General features: G+C 48.3%; 1 protein-coding gene across 1 annotated transcript in view; it reads right to left on the bottom strand.

Moving 5' to 3' along the window:
- SLC2A1 (solute carrier family 2 member 1) overlaps nucleotides 1–20,645 on the bottom strand; it is a 37,319-nt gene that overhangs the window by 11,386 nt on the left and 5,288 nt on the right. The window contains exon 2 of the mRNA XM_074975085.1: nucleotides 12,239–12,331. Within this exon, the coding sequence (XP_074831186.1) occupies nucleotides 12,239–12,331 (93 nt within the window). The remainder of the gene's footprint in view (nucleotides 1–12,238; nucleotides 12,332–20,645) is intronic.

Raw genomic sequence — 20,645 nt, 5'->3', positions numbered from 1 at the left:
TCCATCCCTTTCTCCCTTCACCCCCTGTTGAAGAGAGCCCTTAAAGGGACTCTTTCCTTTCCTTAAAGGGACTCTATTTGATGAACTAGTTTTAAGAGAACCCTCCAGAAAAATCAGTACCTCAGTAAGGTATAAAACCCTTGTTATGCCTAAAATCTTTGGAAACATTTCTTAAAGTTGGTGAAATTTCATAAACATGTCTATTATTACAGAGATCACACAAAGTAAATTAGTGTTCCCTTTTTCTAAAAGCAATGAACATTGTTTTGAACACACTAAACCTCTGTGACTGATTAATTTAAAATAATGTCTTTGCTTCAGTGAGTTAAATATGTAGTAATCTGGAATGGATTACTTTATGAAGGCTAAAGAGTACATTTTAAATATAAAATCAGCTTAGAAATACTGATTAAGAAAATGTAAAACAGAAGAGCTGTTCTTTTATGTATTCCATAATATTTAATGTTGTATTCAGCAGGACAGCTGACTTGCCCTTACTATAAAGTTCTTGCAAATAAATCTCTGACAAACTTCAGGGTATATCAAAAAACCTGTGACTGACATTTTTTATTCCCAAAGTTAGTGCTTTTTAATTAGGTACCTTCTGCGTGTCCAGACTTCACCATCTGACATGCAGTGGAAAACATGCTCCATTTTCTTTAGAAAGAAATTGCAGAACAGTGGTTTTTTCAAATGTAATTTGCTTCATTTGGGTTCAGGGATTTGGCTGGAGGGAGGGAAGAGATGAGGGAGACAGTGGGGAGAGGGCAGGGCCTGGGGCAGAGCAGGGGTGGAGTATGAGTGGGGCCACGGGCAGAAGAGGTGGGCTGGGGAGCTAGCCTCTCCAAGCGGCAGCTTCACCCTCTGCCCATGACAGCAGGTAAGAGCGGGTTGGCTCCCGCACACCCAGCAGTCTCCTTAGGCAGGAGCCGTATCCACAGAGCCGAATGCTCTGTGCCGTGCATTCTGCGTGAGGAAGAGGGTATGGGGGTCTCTGTAGGGAACTGTACCTCTCTGCCGCCGTGAGGCGGGCCTGGTGGCTCGGTATCCTTAGTTGCCTCCTCCCCTCCCCACCCCCCCGGAGCTGCGAGCCCGGGCTGCTGTTGGGGATAGGGGCACCAGTTTAATACTGTGTAGGACCCCAGAAATCCTAAGGACGGCCCTGCAGCCAGACCCAGGAATATGCCAAAGCCAAGTGCAGTGTTTTCCAAATGGAGTGAATAACTTAGCTCCCTTATTATCTCCAACACGTGCTGCATGTCAGATGAGACATAAAAGCCAGGCTCTAACCACATGGCATTTTTCACAAGAGTGGTGAACCTGGCAGCCCCTTTTTGGGTAACTGTCTTCTGCCTCTTTAAATTCCCCCTCCCATTTCAACTGGAGACAAGATTCTCCTTGCCATATTGCCTTACTGGGCGCTGTTACCATGTTCCTCCCCACAACAGGTTGCATCTCAGTGGAGAGTGAAGCGACCACAGCACACAGTGTGTACAGATACTCTGGTAATACATGCCAGTGCAGGAACCTCAGAGGCACAGGCCAGATACGACGTGCTGCAATCCTCTGGGAACACGCGATAGCACTGCCAAGTATCATCACCCCCCTTACTTAGGTGAACCACTGCCTACCCTTCGGCCTACTCCTGCTCAACAACAGAACCAAGGAGCTCTCCCTGGCTATTAATTTACTGTCCAGTCACTAGGGCTGTCCCTTTCCTTCCATCCCCACGGACACTCTGTTCCGGTTTGGATTTCATCTGCAGTGATAAATGCCAAAAATTCCCAGGCCTCACCTACAGGCTATTTCGCTTGAGCCCAGACTTGGACCATATGCCTCAGTCACAAGCTGCTCCGTCACAAAGCACACACCCCTGAGCAGGCCCGAGGCTGGACTCTCTTTAGACCAGTGACACTTTTCCTCACTAGATGGGAGTCACCAAACCAGTTCTCCGCAGGTCAGGCTGGCAGCAAGTCGATAACTTTGCCATAGCACCACTGGGAGGAAACTGCCTGCAAAGAAACGTGGCCAGACAAGTTGTGATCTCACCCTAGTGACAGTCAACAAAACCACAAGACCTCTGAAATGACCTCCTTGCTGTGCCTGAGGGAAAGGACAGCCTCATCCCCAGGCCACAGCAGACAGGCAGGAATGTGAATGCAGAGAAAGGAGAGGTTTACTGATGGGAAGGTGAATTGCGCAGGGTCTGCATGGCAGAATGTGAAATCTCAGGGAGTCTCTTGGGTGGGTGGAGCTGGGATCCTCCAGAGGGGGGAGAGAAGGGAGAGGTGCCTAACACACTTGGCAGAACGGTAGCAGGTCAATCAATTACATCCCTGATCCCGAGGAGGATTAAACAGGGCAGACAGTCACTGTCCCAGGTCGGGGTGGGGGGGGGGGGAGGAGGGGGGAGAAAAGCCCTCTCTAGGTTTGGCTAAACACCTTGAGTTGCTTTGCTGGTTCTCCCCATCATTTTATTTTTTAAATGTATGTTTGCTGTACCGAGGCTGGGGCCTTGCTTGGTTTGATGGAGGATAAAAACCACGATTAAAAATTTTTTTTTGAAAAAGTACAAATTGATTTTTAAATCTAAATCATGACAGTGCGGGTGCCTGCTGCCAGTGCTTTACTTTCGCTCCATTTTATACTCTTAGGCACCGCCACACTTTTGCAGGCCTGGGCCTCTATTATTACTACTTTTCACAGCTTCCCCCCCGCCCGGTCCCCAGTCAGTTCCCCTAGGGGGGGTTCCACACTGCAACAGGGAAGAGAAAAACTTTTTATAAGAAAATGTGTTTGTGTAACTACAAAGATTGCCAGCAAGACTCTGAGGCAGGCACAGCAAATGTAACTACGGGTCATTTTTGAAGTAGACTAGATTACAAGTTGACAGCATCCCTTTAAAAATCAGACAGTGAAAATGTCAGAAACTGTGGATTTACTGCTCTTCTCAAACAGAGGGAAAGAAAGTACCCCCCAAAAGGAACAAATTTGATTCCAATTATAAGACTTTGGATCCTCCACTAGATTTCAGCTTATAAAGATATTTCTTCTCAAAGTGCCAGACCAGCTGAACAGGGTTCTAATGGAAGTACAGGTGCAGATCTATGTGCTGGAGCCTGTTTCATTATCACATGTTCACAATTTTCCCTTCCATGGATATAATTGTACTTATCCATTATGGACCTGATCCAATGCTCCCATTGACTTCAATGGGCTGTGTAATTACAAATAGATTGCAAAAGGCCAGTTTGGACAGTTTCCTTCTCTCCTGCCTCTGGCAAGGTCTGAGTTCAGGTTTTGCACTTCTTTTCCTGCAGCAGCCAAGGTGGCTAATTCACAAACAGCTTAAAGCAGGGGGGGAACGCGTGTGCTGTTCTATTTCAGAGGGGCTGCTCAGATCCAGCAGGACAAACATTATAAATACTTTGGAGAGAGAATTTAGGGGAAAACTGATGGAATTTGAGATCCCAGTGACCTCTGAGCTGCATCCGTGCTTGGTCTATTCCAAACCCTGTTATCTTAGGAGGAAGAGCTAAGCTAACAGCAGAAGACTCTGACTGATCTATTAAAGGGGGAAAGCCCCTACTCCATGCAGCATGATACTTCACAAAAACATGGGGAAACATACTGCAGTGGCAATTCTGCACTCACTGCTGGGAGATTGGGGGTGGGCTATGAACTGGTTGAAGTTTGGCAGAAAATACTGCTGGGGGTGGCGGTAGGGAGGGATGGAGTTTGGTGCAGCAGGTGAGAACACAAGGTGGGTCCTTGCTGTATCAAGGAAGGGAAAGGGGTTCCTAGAGCTTGCTGCAGGAAGGGGGAGGATTATTTGGGAGCTGGGGTGACTGCTGCTAAGGATGGGGGAGCAGGAGAGTCACTGGGGAGGAGGAGCCAGGTGAGCAGGGCGGTGCTGGGGCAGTGGTAACCTGGCTGAGGCATGTGTTTGGGGGGGGAAGAAGTGTCTGGCCCTACTGGGATGTAAACAGACCAGGGATGAATTACACAAAAATTAAAATACAGGAAGCTGATTTCAGTGTCAGCAACATAAAGGCCAGGAGAAAAGAAAAGGAGGACTTGTGGCATCTTAGAGACTAACCAATTTATTTGAGCATAAGCTTTCATGAGCTACAGCTCACCTGTAGCTCACGAAAGCTTATGCTCAAATAAATTGGTTAGTCTCTAAGGTGTCACAAGTACTCCTTTTCTTTTTGTGAATACAGACTAGCATGGCTGTTACTCTGAAACCTGTCATAAAGGCCAGGGTGTCTGGCAATTGGCCTCCATTTACATACAGCAAGAAGAAAAGAAAGTCAAGTTTTGCTGGAGAGAAACCAAGCCAGTCCAGGCAGGGGCATCAGGGTTACCCTGTTATCGGCTATGAAGGCAGGGAAATTAATACATCTCTCTAGTAAACTGTCAGGCTCCTTCCTTGGTCGCAAAAGGGCTGCAGGTGGGAGAGGAGATGCTCCTCAATTGGAAAGAGGGATACACTAGGCCAGAGGGGAGTGGTGCCCCATTCAGCTTTCCCGCTGCCTGCCTAAAGCTTTGACTCCACAGGTCCCATTTGCCATAGGGGCTCTGCAATTTCAGGGGGACAAGTGAAGCTGTGATCTGGTGAACTTCACCCCCAGGCATCCAGTGAGCAATGGAAAGAGCGGGGGGGGAGAGGAGAAGAGAATTGACTTGGATCTCTGCACTCCCCTCTCCCTCCTTCAGTCCACATGAGCTGAATGGCTCACTCGCACTGATTGTGAGAGCAGGATCAGCCACTTTGATTGTGCAATGTCCAGGGCAGAGACATTCCCCTACATATTTCTCAAATACCTAGTCCAGCCTGTATTGACACCCCTTCTCCCCCAACACCCCAAGGAATTAAGTAGAAGCTGTTTCAGCAATTGAAGGGGGGGGGCAGCGCAGGAAAGAGGAGGGGGCTCTTAAGTGACAGCACAGCAGATATTCATCCCCCAGTGTTTGCCTTGAAGATCTGCAAGGATGTGGGTTTTGTTGCTCTCCTCCAGCACAAAGTTAGTTTTGGGAAGTCTGAGGGCCAGATCCTCAGCTGGGGTAAGTCAACATTGCTCCATTTATACCACTAAAGCCACCCCATGAAATGCAGCCAATTCCAGCTGTTGGAGCAACACTGATTTACACTAGTTGAGGATCCAGTTTATAAGATCTCACCTAACTGTCTTTGCTGCTGGAGCTCTGCCACCTGACGGGGTCTAGCTGTAGATCAGCATTTCACTCCCTCATCCTCATTGTACTCAGACTATTAGCTACAATACCAGTGATGCCAGGCTGGGGCCCCTGGAGAGCAGGGACAATGCTTCAGTTTGCCAAGTTCCTGGGCTATCCCTAAATACAGAGGGTGATTTTAAAGAGCAGCAGTTCTCATTGAGTCTCCCTGTTTCTAGCACTTGCCCTACCCTTGCAGGCTGCCTAGTGACCAGCCATGCTTTGCTCCTGCGCGGCTGAAGCATGCAGGTGTGTTTATGGGCACAGCAGTGCCAGGAATCCAAATTGCTGCAGCCATTGTCATCTTGACCATTGTTCTATGGTCAAAACAAGCTCATCAGGAGCCTGGGCAACACTGTGTGCAGGGTGGCCTGGAGGCTGAAATCTGAACATAGCTTGGTGAATTAGGAGCTGATGGAAGGGGGTGGCCCAAGGGCCCTGCAAACCAGCACCAGCAGGCAGCACAAGTGTAACTACCACATGGCCCGTTGGAGGCTTTGAAACCTAAGACCTTCAGCACTGATCTCTACCTCTTGAGCCAACAAAGCAACTCCATTGGTTGGCAGCTGTCATAGGTTATTATCCTCTAGCAGCTCAGCCACTGGGGCAGCAGTGGGCACGACCCACACTTTGCCAGTAAGTTACATAAGCTTGCGCCATGCTCTGTCCATGGCGCATGCTCTGTCCAGTCTCTTCAGGTGAGAGGGGGCTTTGGCCTCAATAGCCCATTAAACTCTTGGCCAGCAATGATGCAGGGTGTGCACTGGGAGTATTTGTCCATTAGGAATTTGCTCATTCACTCCCCACCAGTCACCAACAACTCTACTCTACTAGGAGCCCAGACAACATTCACACCGACTGGCTCTGTATCCCAAACCCAAACTGCCCAATATCTCAACCTCGCTGCCGACGGGGACTCAGGCTGGCCAGCGCTGTGCAGTGGTTTACTGGTACTCCTCCCCCTGCAAACACACACTGTGAACGGCATCAAGGCCGGCCAAGTGGAAGAAAAGCTGACAAAGTTCATGCCCCCCCATCTCATCCCTGGAGTGCCAAGTGCAATGGAATGGCATGGCACAGAACAGCCCCCATCTGTGCCCACCAAAGGGGGGGGCAGTAGAGACCCCCATCCCATGCCTAGGGAAGAAGAGTGAGCCCAGTTGCACCTGGGCCCCTGTGCGCTGGCGCCAGGGAACAGCCAGGGCCAGGCCACTCACAGGGAAATAGCTACTGAGAGCCCAAGCAGCTGGGAGGCCCCACAGCAAACTGCTGCTGCTCCACATCCCCCCTCTCCCTGACACAGCCCTGACCTCTCCTCTCCCCCTCCCCAGTGCTCCCTGCTCTCCTAGCAACAGGAGATTAACCCTCACTCCCATCCCAGCTCCTCCTCTCAGGTATAAAATACAGGCCCCAAGTCCACTTGCCAGGCGAAGGGCCCTGGCCCCCATCTCCCAGGCACTGGACCCCAGCTATCCTGCCTCCCCACACCCCAGCACTCAAGCAGGCCTGTGAAGTCTCCAGCTCCATGATGCGCCCACATGACTGAGCTCCTGAGCCCAGCTTGTGGGGCCAGTGCAAAGCTGGCTAAACGGGGAGTGTCTGGGACACTGGCTCCACAAAGGATTTTATAGGGTCAGGACACAAAGAAACCCAGGGAGGGTAATTAACATCCATGGGTTTGGTTAAGTCCTGCTTCCCTCCTTCCCCATGGGGCAGAATTTAACCCCCCAAATGCATCATTTAAATAAAAAACAGCCAAACCCTCTTCATAAGGAATGTATTACTCAGACTTCCCTTGGCCCTTTGTGCACACCTCCATGGGATTAGTACACATGGCCTGTCAGGGATGCACCCCACACCCCCTCTGCAAAGTAGCATGGATGGGCTATGGGGAATGTTCCTAATATAACCTCACTGTATGCCCTGCCCAAGGTCATGGGTAACCTATTGGGAATTAACTTCTCAAATACATCCCATTTTGTGTAAGTGCTTTTACTTTAATCTTTGCAGGGTCAAAGCACAATCCCATGAGCTGCCTGGCTCACCAATGACCTGGAAGAAAACAGAACCACCACCAATAAAGTTTGCAGATGACAAATTAGAGGAGTGATAAATAATGAAGAGGACTGGTCACTTAAGCAATCTAGATCACTCTGAATCAGCTGGGTGCAAGCCAAATGTGTTTTGATGTGGCTAAATGTGAATTTCTACATCTAGGAACAAAGAATTCAGGCCCTACTTACATGATGGGGAACTCTATCCTGCGAAGCAATGACTTGGAGGTTATGGGGAATAAACCCCTGCTGAGACTCTGGGTTTCTACAGTCCATCCTAGGCTTCCACCTCACACTTTCCCCTGTGCAAAGTACCAGATATGATTGCTTCTAACCGTCTGGATGCAGGTGCCTTTGCCAATGCCCTCCAGCTGGGAGGAGTGAAGGCCTCCTGGGGGCAGGGTGGGATAGCATCAAAAACTTACTTTCTTAGTAGGAATGTTACAGGATCTCTTCAGCTGTAAGCACAAGCTCTTATACCCCTGCCATGGCCATGCACAACAGCCTTTCAGCACAGGCATGTTGGCTGGACTGCAGGGCTGGGTTAGAGCCCAGGTTCCACTTCCACTCAGGCTAGTATTCTGCCCTCTTTGCAATGAGTCTGCCAGAGCCTTCCCACAACTCCTCTCATGTGCCCAGCAGAACAAAAGTTCTCCATCACAGAGCAGCTCAGCTCGCTGCAGCATGGAGAACCATGAGGTGCACCCCGAAAGTCCTAGTGAGGCACATAGGGAGGACTCTTATCTCAGGTAGGACTCTGCAGCCGGGCTGCTCTAGATCTCTCCTTCACAGCCATGCCCTCCCTCTACTGTGGCTCTGCAGGACAGGGGAGGCTGCTCCTCTGCTCTCAGTTGGGATGGATCTGCAGCCAACATAGAAGCTGCCATCAGTTAGTCTCTGGTGGGTCCCAGAACACTAGCCATAAACGACTAATGAAAATGCCAGTGAAAGGCAGGGCCAGCCTGTCCCTGTAACAACTGGCCCTGAGGAAAGAGGTGCTGGGCTCAAGCAATATTTTTTACATTCATAACTGACACAGCAAATGCAGAGGTGCTGGGGCTATGAACTGTCAAGCTCAGAGATGCCAGGGCTCAGCCCTGGAACAAATTAAGCACTGTGTCCATCTAAACGTTGCAGAACACACAGCTCCTCCAATGCAGGCCCAGCCCAGCAGGGCTGCCTGGATTTCCCAAGCTTCAGACCCATAATCCCTTTAACAAGAGCTCATTTTGCAGAGCAATGTCTCATGAGCCCCTTTCCCCCAACAAAGTGTCCAGGCCAGGAGAGAACTAGAAGGCAGACTGGAATTCTACCAGGGGCCCCAGTTTTGGTTTCACACTGGTTTGACACCAAGATGACATCAGCTGAGTTAGTTCAGATTTACAGAGGCAAGAGAAAGGAGACTCAGTAGCAAGACATGCATCACACAGACTGTCAGTGAACACTGAGCCACTGACTTCACTGGGAATAGCCAGCTCTTCAGCATCTCACAGGATTAAATCCCTCGTGTAGAGTCACACTCTGTATGTTTAGCTGCAACATGGAATAGTAATTTAGCACATAGCCAGTGCTTTTGCCTCTTCAGAGAATTGTTCAAAACACTAGTTCTGCTCTTGCAAGACTATAGCCTAGACCTTGGTGTGAAAGGGGTTAAACTCCCCCCAAAATGAGTTTCCTAGCTCAACTGTACTTTGCATGTTGCAATAAAAAACATTCTTGCAGTCTCCTAATTAGCTAGATGATCCATATTAATTTGAGGTGAAAATGGATTAAGTCATTACAAATTTCAATACTGTTTACAAGTATTAGAAAGTTTCTAAAAGGAGCTTTTTTGTTAACCTCTGAGCTGTTTCAGAGTAACAGGGCCTTGTTTGTAATTCAAATCATGCCACTGTGCAGCTGGCCTGCTGATCCCTCCTGCAATAGGCTTAATATTCCTACAGCACAAATTCTACCTCTGTATTTTTAATTATTTGGAATTGTACACAGATGCTTTGATGTTTTAATTCTCTCCATGGCCCTGGAATGCCTGGTCCTTTTCAAGCTGACCAGCAGCAGTCAGTTCAAGGCTTGTCTTTTGTCTGCCTTTGGGCAGCAGGTGTGATCATCAGGGTGGGGGTGGATTGTCCTTCATGGCAGACACAGATGTTTCAGATTGAGACATTGGGGCCCTGAAAACAGCTGAGTCTGGCATGTGGGAGAAACATGTCAGAGCTTTTTTTAAAAAGTTTCTTGAATCTCCAGTGTGCACATTAGATACCAGAATGAAAGTGATCGGTAGGATTTTCACAGTCACCTAAGTAAATTAGTTCTCAGCTCCTATTGACTGTCAATAGGGCTTTGTCACTGGACACCAAACACACAAAGGTGTCAGAACTCCACCCCACCCTTGGGTGATGATCCACTCAGAGCAGGACCCCATCCTGGTTTCTTTGGCATTACTTCCCTCCCCCCACTTCAGGGCACTCTCCCCGGTCTCCCCATCTGTCTCCTAGGCATCTTCTCCCAGGCTCCAGTCCCCAACACTTGTAGTGTCCTGCACTGTAGGATACAAAAAGGAGTACTTGTGGCATCTTAGAGACTAACCAATTTATTTGAGCATAAGCTTTCGTGAGCTACAGCTCACTTCATCGGATGCATACTGTGGAAAATACAGGAGATGTTTTTATACACACAAACCATGAAAAAATGGGTGTTTATCACTACAGAAGGTTCTCTCTCCCCCCACCCTACTCTCCTGCTGGTAATAGCTTATCTAAAGTGATCACTCTCCTTACAATGTGTATGATAATCAAGGTGGGCCATTTCCAGCACAAATCCAGGGTTTAACAAGAATGTCTGAGGAACAGTGCGGGGGGGGGGGGGGGGGGGGAGGAATAAACAAGGGGAAATAAGTTACTTTTTATAATGACTCAACCATTCCCAGTCTCTATTACCAGCAGGAGAGTAGGGTGGGGGGAGAGAAAACCTTTTGTAGTGATAAACACCCATTTTTTCATGGTTTGTGTGTATATAATGTCTTCTGCAGTTTCCACAGTATGCATCTGATGAAGTGAGCTGTAGCTCACGAAAGCTCATGCTCAAATAAATTGGTTAGTCTCTACGGTGCCACAAGTACTCCTTTTCTTTTTGCGAATACAGACTAACACGGCCGTTACTCTGAAACCTGTAGGATACAAGTAACCCTGCGGACGCTATTGGGATTTAGTTGTATTCTGCTAGGAGATAATGGGGTACCTTGGTGCCATACTTCCTGACGGATTCCATCCTTACTCACATCAGTAAAAATCAGGAGTGTGAGTGAAAGTTCAGTATTTCTGAAACTGGTATCAATACCCTGCCCCTGCAAGCTAGCTAGCTAGGAAGGAAGGTTGGGCAACATGTCATCCCCAGCCCTCAAGGACAGCAGATTTAATGGAATCTGGCTTTAGAGCAGGGGTAGTATGATTTTTGTCAAGGTCCAGACTCCAGAGAAACATTTTTCACACCTCAATAACAATAAGTAAATAAGATTAAGATTTTGGGGTCCATTCAAAAGCATCTCTGGATTTGGCTTGGGGTCTGCCTATTGACTACCCCTGCTTTAGAGGATCCCTTTTCACAGGGAGTCTCTTCCCATCCTTGTTTTAATAGTCTCAGCATGAGGATGCATATCTGGTATGACTCAGCTGACCAAATACGCAGACAGCTGATCTAAAAGGGCAGCGCAGGAGGGCAGGGGTGTTTGCTAAGCAGCAGACAAGAAGGAACACATACAAGGGTAAGAGACACCAATAAAGTGTAGGTAATCCCCATCATCAGCACCTGTGCAGCTGGAGAGATCAGGTTCCCTGAGGGCTGAACCAAAGGCTGTCAAACTCACCCTGCTTCAAAGCAACTATTTGGTGGTTTGTTTTTTTTTTTTAAACAGATTCTTTATCCCAGCCCAAAGGCATCACACTACCAAGGCAGCTCAACCAGTGGGACCTATCTAGGCAATGCTCAGTGTTGTCCAGACCTGCTCTGAGCTGGCTCTAAGAACTCCTGAATCCCATCTACATTACAGGCTCCTCCATCACTTTCCCTAGTGGAGGTGGGAGGGTCCCAGAATCCAAATGTCAAATTGAACAGCCCCTTAGCCCAAGCACCATGAGCAGAGGAAATGTGTGTGGGGGGGAGGGGGGGACGACAATGACAGCACAACACATGCAGATTTGCTGTTTGGTTTGTACTGAGCATGCTCAGTAACACTGCTGACACCAGCTGCCCTCACTCTGCCCCCCCAACCCTCACTATCCACAGGCATGGGTCCTCTCTGCCCACGAACCCAAGTCAGCTGGCATGGACCAGCTCCAGGTGTCTAACTGCAATGTAAACATACCCTTAGAAAAGGGTCCCAAATCCAAGCCCCGAGTCTGAACTAATTTGGGAAGGCTCGGATGCTGGTCTGATCTGCATTGCTGGGGCCTCTCTCATTAGTCATGAGAAGAGGTCAGTTTATGTAATAACTTTCCCAGAATTCTTTAACAAAATAGTAAACAAAGAGGAAACTTTAATGCTCCTGGCAACAGCCAAATAACTGCTTAATAAATCTCATTAGAGTCAGTAAGCTGTTTAACAGGATGTGCTATTTTAGCGGAGCTTGGAGTAGGGGTAGTATGTGTAGGTGTGTGCTTTCATGTGTGGAGTTGTTTTGGAGTGTGCAAGTATTCACATTGTGTTGCAGCATGCAAGTGTTGTGTTACAATGATGGATGCGTCACTCTCCATGTGTACACGTGCGTGGCAGTTTGTTTCCATGTGTGGTGGTGTGCTGCAGTTTGAGAGGTTTCATGTTGTGGGGTGTGCAATGGATGTGTGCTGTGTGTATGTCTGCCTGTGTGAGGACAGGCCGCAAAGCACAAACACAGGGGACAGCATGAGTACAGCAGAGAATGTTTGTACTTACACCAAGCCTTTCACCCTTACCTTCTGAGGGGCGTTGATGACTCCAGTGTTATAGCCAAACTGCAGGGAGCCCAGCACTGCTCCTCCCACCGCCAGCATCAAGCGAGCTGTCATCTGCTTCAAGAGAAACATGCGGTCAGGTTGGGAAATGCTCCTCTCTCCAATGTAGGACTGTGGGGGCAGCCCCCGGTCCAGGTCACCCACCTGGCTCCTGACCTGAACCATTTTAGGATCCAGTACTCTGGATCTCAACTGGGCAGCGGCTGTGCACGTACAAGACTTGTACACCCTTCCCTGCCCCCTTCCCATCTGCAACGAGCCAGGAGATTTAGGGCTCATCTTCTCCTGGCTTCCAGCGTATCCACTACTGAGCAAGAGACTGAACAGAGCAGAGCAGTCGTCCCTCAGCTTTCTCCCTACTCAGAAAAGTAGCCCCTAGTAGAGAAGCTTGCAGATTGGGGCATGGATAGTGAATAAAAAAATCCAAAGTCCACCCATGCAAGCTCACAACTTGCAGTGGAGTTGCACTGATTGACATGAAGACAGATTTGGCCCACTGTGTTAGTATCCCATAAAGGGTATCCCTTGTTAGCATTTCATTACTTGTTCCATCAATGCAATTATAGATTAAATCCACCCATTTTCTAAAGCAAAGTGTCTGACCAGATCTTTCAGGGGTTAATATATACGTGTGTATGTATCATATCAATGAGGTTACCATCTCCATCTGCATAAAAGCAGTTTCCTGGGAAAGATGGGGAGCCTGAATCTCCTCTCACTTAAAAGGATACAGGCCTGAACTAAACAATCCAGGACCCTTGGCACACCTCAGATGGGAGCCCCGATCACCATACTGTGGCTGTGGTGCCTTCTTCAGAGTTAAGATGGCTGGGGCTACTGTTTCAGGCTGTCTGCAGACTCAGGCAGGCGTTAGTCATTTATTAATTGCAGTTGCACCAAGAAGCCCTGGTGGTGGACCAGAATCCCACTGTGCTAGGCGCTGTACTAACAGAAGAGACAGCCCCTGCCCCAAAGACCTTACAGTCTAAGGAAACTCAGGTCAAGTTTTCAAACTTTTCTTTCAATCCAGAGGTTGAACTTTTTTTTTTTTTTTTAAGCAAATGCTGAAATTGTGGGATTCCAGGCACTGGGCCATAGGCATGGGCCTGCCCTCTAACCTGGGCGTGCAGGGCAAGGTCCCCGTGCAGGCAGTATTGCCGGGGTTTTCGTGACAGCCCTTTGTTGCATGATGCACATTGTTGATGAATGCCTGACAATTCGGTTCAGTGGTAGCCTAGAAGAACTGCATCAGGCCTCTGAAGATGCCATCGCCTGGCTAGTCTATGCATATGCTAAATAAATAATAGTGATACTGTATTGACCTCCATGGAGTTACTCTGGCTTTAAGCTTGTGTAGGTAAGATAAGTATCAGGTATTGGCGTTCACTAGTTTAAATCTCTGCAGAGCTGAGTACCAGAAACCTACTGTTCATGAACTGGGGCTGGGACAAACAGTACATCCATTCCAGGGAGCAGTACCCATCCTCCAGAGTCAAGGTCCTCTCTCCTCCCAGCTGATATGCATCAGAAGGCCCCATCACTTGAGAAGGGGTAATGCCATGGCATCAGGGCTGAAGTTTGAAAGGAAAGCAAACGCAGGGTTGCACTTGCAGCCTGGTTCAGCCGAGGCAAACAATCTGTCAGTATAGTTCAGTTACTCAGCAAAATCCCTGCATTTATGCAACGCTCAATGCCTACAGCTACTTGGCAAGTCCTCTCCCACTACCTCTCCCCTGCCTAGGGTTAGAGCAACAATTGGCAGTTTGTTTGGAGGAAGTGGGAGGGTGGGGGTAGGGAGTGTCTGCGCAGGCTGGTAATTGGACACCTCCATGAATGGCCCATTGATCCAGGCAGGAAAGTCACCAGTAGCTCAGCCTGGTGGCTGTACCCAGAAAACTGGGATCCACTTTTCACAGGCTGGGCTGATGAGCTTTGGAATAGCCATGTGAAATTAAAGCCCTTTCTTTGATTTCTTCACACCCGCTCTCTGAAGCGATGTTGGTTTGGTGGAGGGCAGAGTTTGCTGAAACAGCCGTGCAGGTTTGCCAGATCTCAGTGTGCCCTTGTTAGAGATCCCAAACCTTTAACCTAGGCCATGTGCATTTGCCGGGGGCGTAGTAGAGTGATGATCCAGCTCCAGCTCCACCCCAACCCCTGTATTGTACAGAGCCAGGACCCAGAGCCTGGTCACATGGGAGATTCATTCTGAGAGCCACAATTTAGTCTAAGGTGCCACAAGTACTCCTTTTCTTTTTACAATTAACTGCAATTACTTCTTTGCTCAGGAAGGACCTGCAGGGGTCAGACCATGACTGAGGCCTGTGTCCAAGACACCTGCTCCTCCTCTGCTCTACAGCATCTGCCAATCTTGGCTCCCCAGACACTAGCCTATGCCCTCTGCCTGCTTACATCACCCTTGCAGCCCTAGAACGACCCCTCTGGGCCCTTACTCATGTCAAAATCCTCCTTGAAACTGCCTTCCTCATTAATCCGCCCATAGACTGATTCACAAGCCACAGCTCAGGTCCCTCATCCTTTCCCCTCTGCAGCCCAGCTTCAAGAGCCCTCTCCTGCGCAGCTCTTGGCTTAGCCACCTGTCTTGTCTCTGTCCCTCTGACTCTGCACCTCTCCTCACAGCTCAGTTGGAAGCAGAGCCTCCTTCCATGGCCTGGTCCCCTTCATTTCCCCGCCCTCTGTTCAGAGAGGGCTGCTGAACCCACTTTTTAATTGCCTGACTTTAATTACCAGTGGCTGATTTCATTGGGTAGCAAGTATGAGCCTGGATAGCCAATGAGGTTACCATCTCAAGTTACCCAGCAACAGTTAAGGAGATGCCTCAATTAAGTCATGAGATCTGCATCCACCAGCAAACAGGAATGATGGAACATGAGAGGCAGCTCAGCATTTAAAGCTTTCCCAGAACCTTCCCAAAGCAGGTAAAATGGAAGTCTCCCAGTCCTCCCTTGTCTAATCATATGGGCACTTGTGTTGATTTCAGAGCAGGGGGTTGTACTGGTTTTATGAAATGCAAACAGCAGCAATGTTTCCACTGGAATAGTCCTCTGCTGTGTTTGCAGCCCAATGAGAACCTGGGTGCAAAAATGAACGGCAACAGATCTGCTCTAGTTCAGTCACAAGTGGTCATCCAATTGCTGCATGAAGTCCTCTGGCCTGTATTACGCAGGAGGTCCAACTAGGCTATCCTAACAGTCCCTTCTAGCTGTGCCATCTGTGAGCCTATGTAAAGAGAAACTGACTAGGCTGAGTAAAATGCAAAAGACAAACAAAGGGCATGAATGGTGAAAAGTATGTTCAAGGCCAGTCACTGGTAGCTTTGCACTGCTCAAGTGACAGAGCAGCTGGAGCATACCAGCACATCTGGCCCTGCATCTGTAGGGTGCACTCAGTTGTGATGCAACAGATGGGGAGAGGGGGATTTGTTCTATTTTAAGACTCAGGCCCTCCTCTGCCAGGGCAGCTTCTCTTGGATTTCAAAGGGGCTTTGGGCTAAGAAAGGAAACACTGCATGATTGTTGCAGAGCTCCAAGCACCACTTTTTGAAACAGGGCCAGTTTCTCCATCTGCATAAAAGAAGCCAGGCTCTGGGTGTGAGTGGCCAGCCGAGAATTCCCCTGGGAGCAGGGGTATCAGCTAGTGTAAAGATATCAGAGCTGGGTTCTGTGCCAATCACTCTGCCCCCAGCCTGGCACAAGGGGCACATCAAAGAGTAATTCAGTGGGGAAGGACAGGCCTGAGTTCCACCCTGCTACCCCAGTCTACAGCTGATACAAGGTCCATATGCTGCTGGCATAAATTAGAGCAGCCCCTAAGCTGCTCTAACTCATACCAGATTCAGTGCCTTCTGGCTTGCAAAAATCAAGGAGCAGAAGCTGGTATCAAGAGGATCAGTACAAGTTCTAAGGCACAAAAGTCCATAAGATAGACATCCCCAGTGGTGCACAATCTGCACAGGGGTGAATTTTACCCTGTGGAAGTATCGGTAATGGTTACTGTATCCCTTCCAGTTCAGAGATGCCAGGCCTTAAGAGGAGCAGGTCCTAGTGCCTTTTGACACCACAAAGACCAGAGATACTGGGCACAGTGAGAAGTGAGTAGCTCTGGGTACAGCTAGTTCTCTCAAGCCCAGCTGACCAGGGCTGGGAGCCATCATCTGCAGCCCAAGCCCATCTCCCCAAACACAGAGGGACAAGGACATACACCCAAAGGGCTGGGAGGATGGGGATGAAGAGGACACTGAGCCTACATAGGAAGTCAACCTTTGGGGGCTCTGGACAAAGGTCTCACTTGAGTTTGGTGAAGGGCTGCAGGCAGCTGGTGGCCTGAGACTGACAAGGAAGGGGTGGAGCATGTGAGCACATGCACACACCATTCATGATGCACAGGGCACATATCGCATGGGATTCAGGCAGAAGCTGAGGTTTTCAGACAGGTTTATAATGATTCCTTTAACTGATCACTGTTCCTTTTTCTCACAGGCACTTCTTTCCCTGTGTTGCTGAGCTTATGTAGAAAGGGGCCACATCCTGTCCGTACAGGTTCAGAGAGGAAAGAAATCCCCTTCCCCAGCAATACATGCTTCCCCTTCTCACCTCGCACTCCTGAGTGCCAGGCATGGCATCCAGCTACCACGCCTGCTGACACCCCATGCTCCTGCAGCATGTTCTGATGTACAGCCGGTGCTAGTGCTAGGCACCGAAATGGTGTGTCTCTTTAAGGGCACCGTACCAACGTAACCCGAGAATACCAGCAGGCAGAGGCTGAGCACCCATGCTGTTACCCACTGCCTCTCTGCTAACAAGAGAGCATTGAACAGATGGCTGTGTGCGCGTGACTGCATTTACTTTCTACTATGTAATACATTCCCCTTTAAAGGAGGCACAAGGTGGGGCTCACTGTGGTTAATACAACTGCACCCAGTAATGATCTGGCCCCATTATGCTGGGTACGGCACAAACCACCATGTGCTCCCACCCACACTGAAAATATCATGTGGCAGGATGGCTCTGGACCTAGCATTGCCACCTGGCCTGGCTAGTTTTTGTACTGCCTTGCTCATGGCCAGTCAAAAGATGTAATGTGCCAGGTTTTTTGGGTGATGCCAGTAGTGATCATGAAACTACTGGCTATGCATATCATGGCTGGGAACACAGCTCGCACCCCGGTCCCTTCCCTCTATGGGCCAGGCCCTCACCTGCAGAAACCATGGGTGGCTCCTCTTGGTGCCAGGGACCAGCAAGCAGAATGGACAAAGAGTGGGGTGAGGGAGGCGGTGGCTCCTCCGAGGAGGGGACAATAGGTATTCCCTTGAGGGCTCCAGGAAGTGGTATGGACCCCAAGAAGGCTCTCTGGTAGGGTTGGCAATAGGACCCTTTTTGTTTGGGGTGGCCTGTGACAGGGTTTTCTGCATCTTGTAGGTGGCAAACCTACCTGGGCCCCCAGAGATTCAGTACCATTCCTAAACCTCTCCCCTCCCTTCCCCTGATTCTAGGAAGCAAGCACAGAAGGAGATCTTGGCTCCTTCCACACAGAGCAAAACTATTTTACAGCTAAAGCCATTTATATGCTGTGGTGGCTGAACTAGATTAAATACAGTTTGGCTGTCGCAGATCGGAGCCTGCAGGCCTGGAGCCAATGGGAGTTTTGACACTGACTTAAATGTAAGTAGGACCAAGCCCTACAGTGGATGGAGCCAGACTGGGCTAATCAAAAGATAAGCCATTCACACTGGCCAGCCCCACAGCATTTCAGCCTTTTTTGGCCATAACTGGGTTTTAATGCAGCTCTTAGACACACTTATTTGTCCCGTGCGCATGAAGCCTATGACTTCACTCCTGAAAGCTGCTCTCTGTGAATGGATTGTAGTGGTCCCTGCCAGCCTGAGCTGTATGGCAGGATCAGGGCCCTGTCTTTACAACCTGTGGCAGGTTTGGAAGAAGCAGAAAACATGGGTTGCCCTATATGCCTTAGACAGGTCTGGAGGTGGCTGGACAGCTGTGGAGCCGCTCCCTCGCCTTATCAGTGGTTCCATCCAACTCCCAGTTAATCCAATGGGAATCTTTTCCAGCAAACTGGAACTGGATGGAGCTGGACCAGACTTGTGCTGCAGAGCTTGGCACTTTCCAGCCACAGATCTCAAAAGCAGCACTGAATGAAGCCCCTCAATACCTGGGGCATGGATCAGTATCAGCACAGCACACAGTGGATCTGCAGCACAGGAAGGCTAACTTGCTCAAGGTCACAGGAAGCAAGTGGCAGGATGTCAATGCATGGCCTCCTCCCAGGGGCCCCACTGGCTTCAGGGCAGCCCCGAAAGCAGCCCCACTGTTCACCCTCTTGAACCCCTCAGTCACCCAGCGGCTTTGTGATCAAAAATACCCCTCCTTCTGTCAGGTTTATCATCAAATCATCTAACAAAAAACCCCTAAAAGTTTCTCTTCCAATGCCAGCCTTCCTGCCTGGGGCCATTCCTGCTTTTGCATGCCACGGCCAGACCAGACTCTTTTCCTTCTGACGCCTGTGGAGTCCGCTGTCTCTGGCTTCCAGGCTCAAACCCTTCCCTGGTCAAGGGTCTCCCACAGAAGCTGCTCACTGCCAGCCACAGCCTCCTCTAGTTTTCTTTCTGAAGATTGCATCATCCCCTTTCCGCAGCTTCCTGCTGCTCCTTATAGGGTAATCACCTAATCCCTGGCACAGGTGTGTCTTCTTCCTAACTAGGATTGGCTGGCCCCAGGCTTCTAGCCCTTAAAGGGTCAAGCCATCCTGTTACACAAACCAGGAACAGATCCCAGTAGTTAAGACCCTGTCCCATACTCTAACAGGCAGCACTCCTTTCTGCACAGCTGATCTCCTTCAGTCCAAAGGCTATTTTGCATAAATCATTGCCGCACCATGACCACACAAGACAGCTTCCCCCTACGAAAGCAACAGTGTGTCATCACTGTGGACATGAAAAGCAGCTTGCATTTGAACATGCCCTAACACCACTGTTATAAAATGATTCTTAATTTTTTAAAAGGCCAGTAGTCGCAGCTTTATGTAAAGCACACAAGTCATCCCCCACCCCTCCAAATAAAGAAAGGTCCAAGAGGCAGACTCCTCTCCCCTGCTCTCATGGAATCAGCTCCTACCAAACAGAAAAAGACTTTCCTTCTGCCCCATGCTGGAGCAGAGCAGTTCACACCAGCCTGAAAGTCTAAGAATATTTCTAATTAGTCATCATGATTTGCACACCTTGAATGACGAGGCAACAATAAATGCAATAAACAGATCTTCAGAATATTGTACTATGAAGCATTACGTCAATAAGAACTGTTTGCATAGAACTAATTATTGTACAGTGAGCTTTTATAGAAGGAGACTGTAGCACAGGTCCTTGAGGGGTTTGGATGTCTGGTACAGTCAGGTGCTGTACTAGTTCTCATTTAAAAGGAATTTGATCCATGCATACTACTATAAATTCACCTTTCAATGTGCTTTCTCCAATTACATTTGGAATCACACTGATCTGCCTTCTCTTCAGCCAGATGTGCCTTTCCTCTTGCAGGACTGTTTAAATTATCAGTGGGTGAACATCTAACAGTCATCTTACACCATGGCCAAGATTTTCAAAAGTGACTAGCTATCTTAGAGCACCATAAAGGGGCATAGTTTATAGAAAGTGTGTGCTCAGCACTTTGAAAATCAGGTCCCCTTAAGTTATTTCAAGATGGGCATCCAAAAATCACTAGCCACTTTAATTGGCCCATAGCTTAAATAAATAATTTTACATACTGCATGTATTAACACCTTCAATTGTTAAACCTGAAAATTTTAAAGATCAATTTACTCTTCACTATTTATGTTGTATGTTGTTTTTACTTTTTGGATTTCTATCTTCTTGTACAGTGAAAGTTATCCAGTCAGTGTCACTTTTGTTTAGAAGCAGTTTCCATTCAATTCCATTCTCAGGTTTTCATGCAGGATTTTGAATTAGTTTAGGTTGCAGTCAAGGCAGAAGAATATTTGCTTTTTTTAAACTTTCCATTAGAATTAAAAAATTTCTATTAGTTGCCTCTTATGGAAGTCTTGTAGAAGTGAACAGAAAATTAACTTTTCTACAGGGTTTTTTTTTTAAATCCATCATATAGATCATATAAAATGATAGCTTTGTTACAGAATTCTAAAGGATGGTTCAAAACTCATATGAAGAAGATTTTGTGCTTTATTAAATTCTGCAGGTATTGAGACTAATTTTTAATAGAACCAAATTAAGTTTCTACCTAAACTTCTATTGTTTTTGTCCCCAGAAAATTCTTATAGCATTTCCTATTATTGAGTCTCCACCAATAAATTTTACAAAACCTAAATT

This window comes from Natator depressus, chromosome 18 (genome assembly GCF_965152275.1).
Source record: "Natator depressus isolate rNatDep1 chromosome 18, rNatDep2.hap1, whole genome shotgun sequence".
Taxonomy (NCBI): Eukaryota; Metazoa; Chordata; order Testudines; family Cheloniidae; genus Natator; species Natator depressus.
The sequence above is the reverse complement of the archived record's forward strand: the minus strand, read 5'-3'. Positions and strand labels throughout refer to the sequence as shown.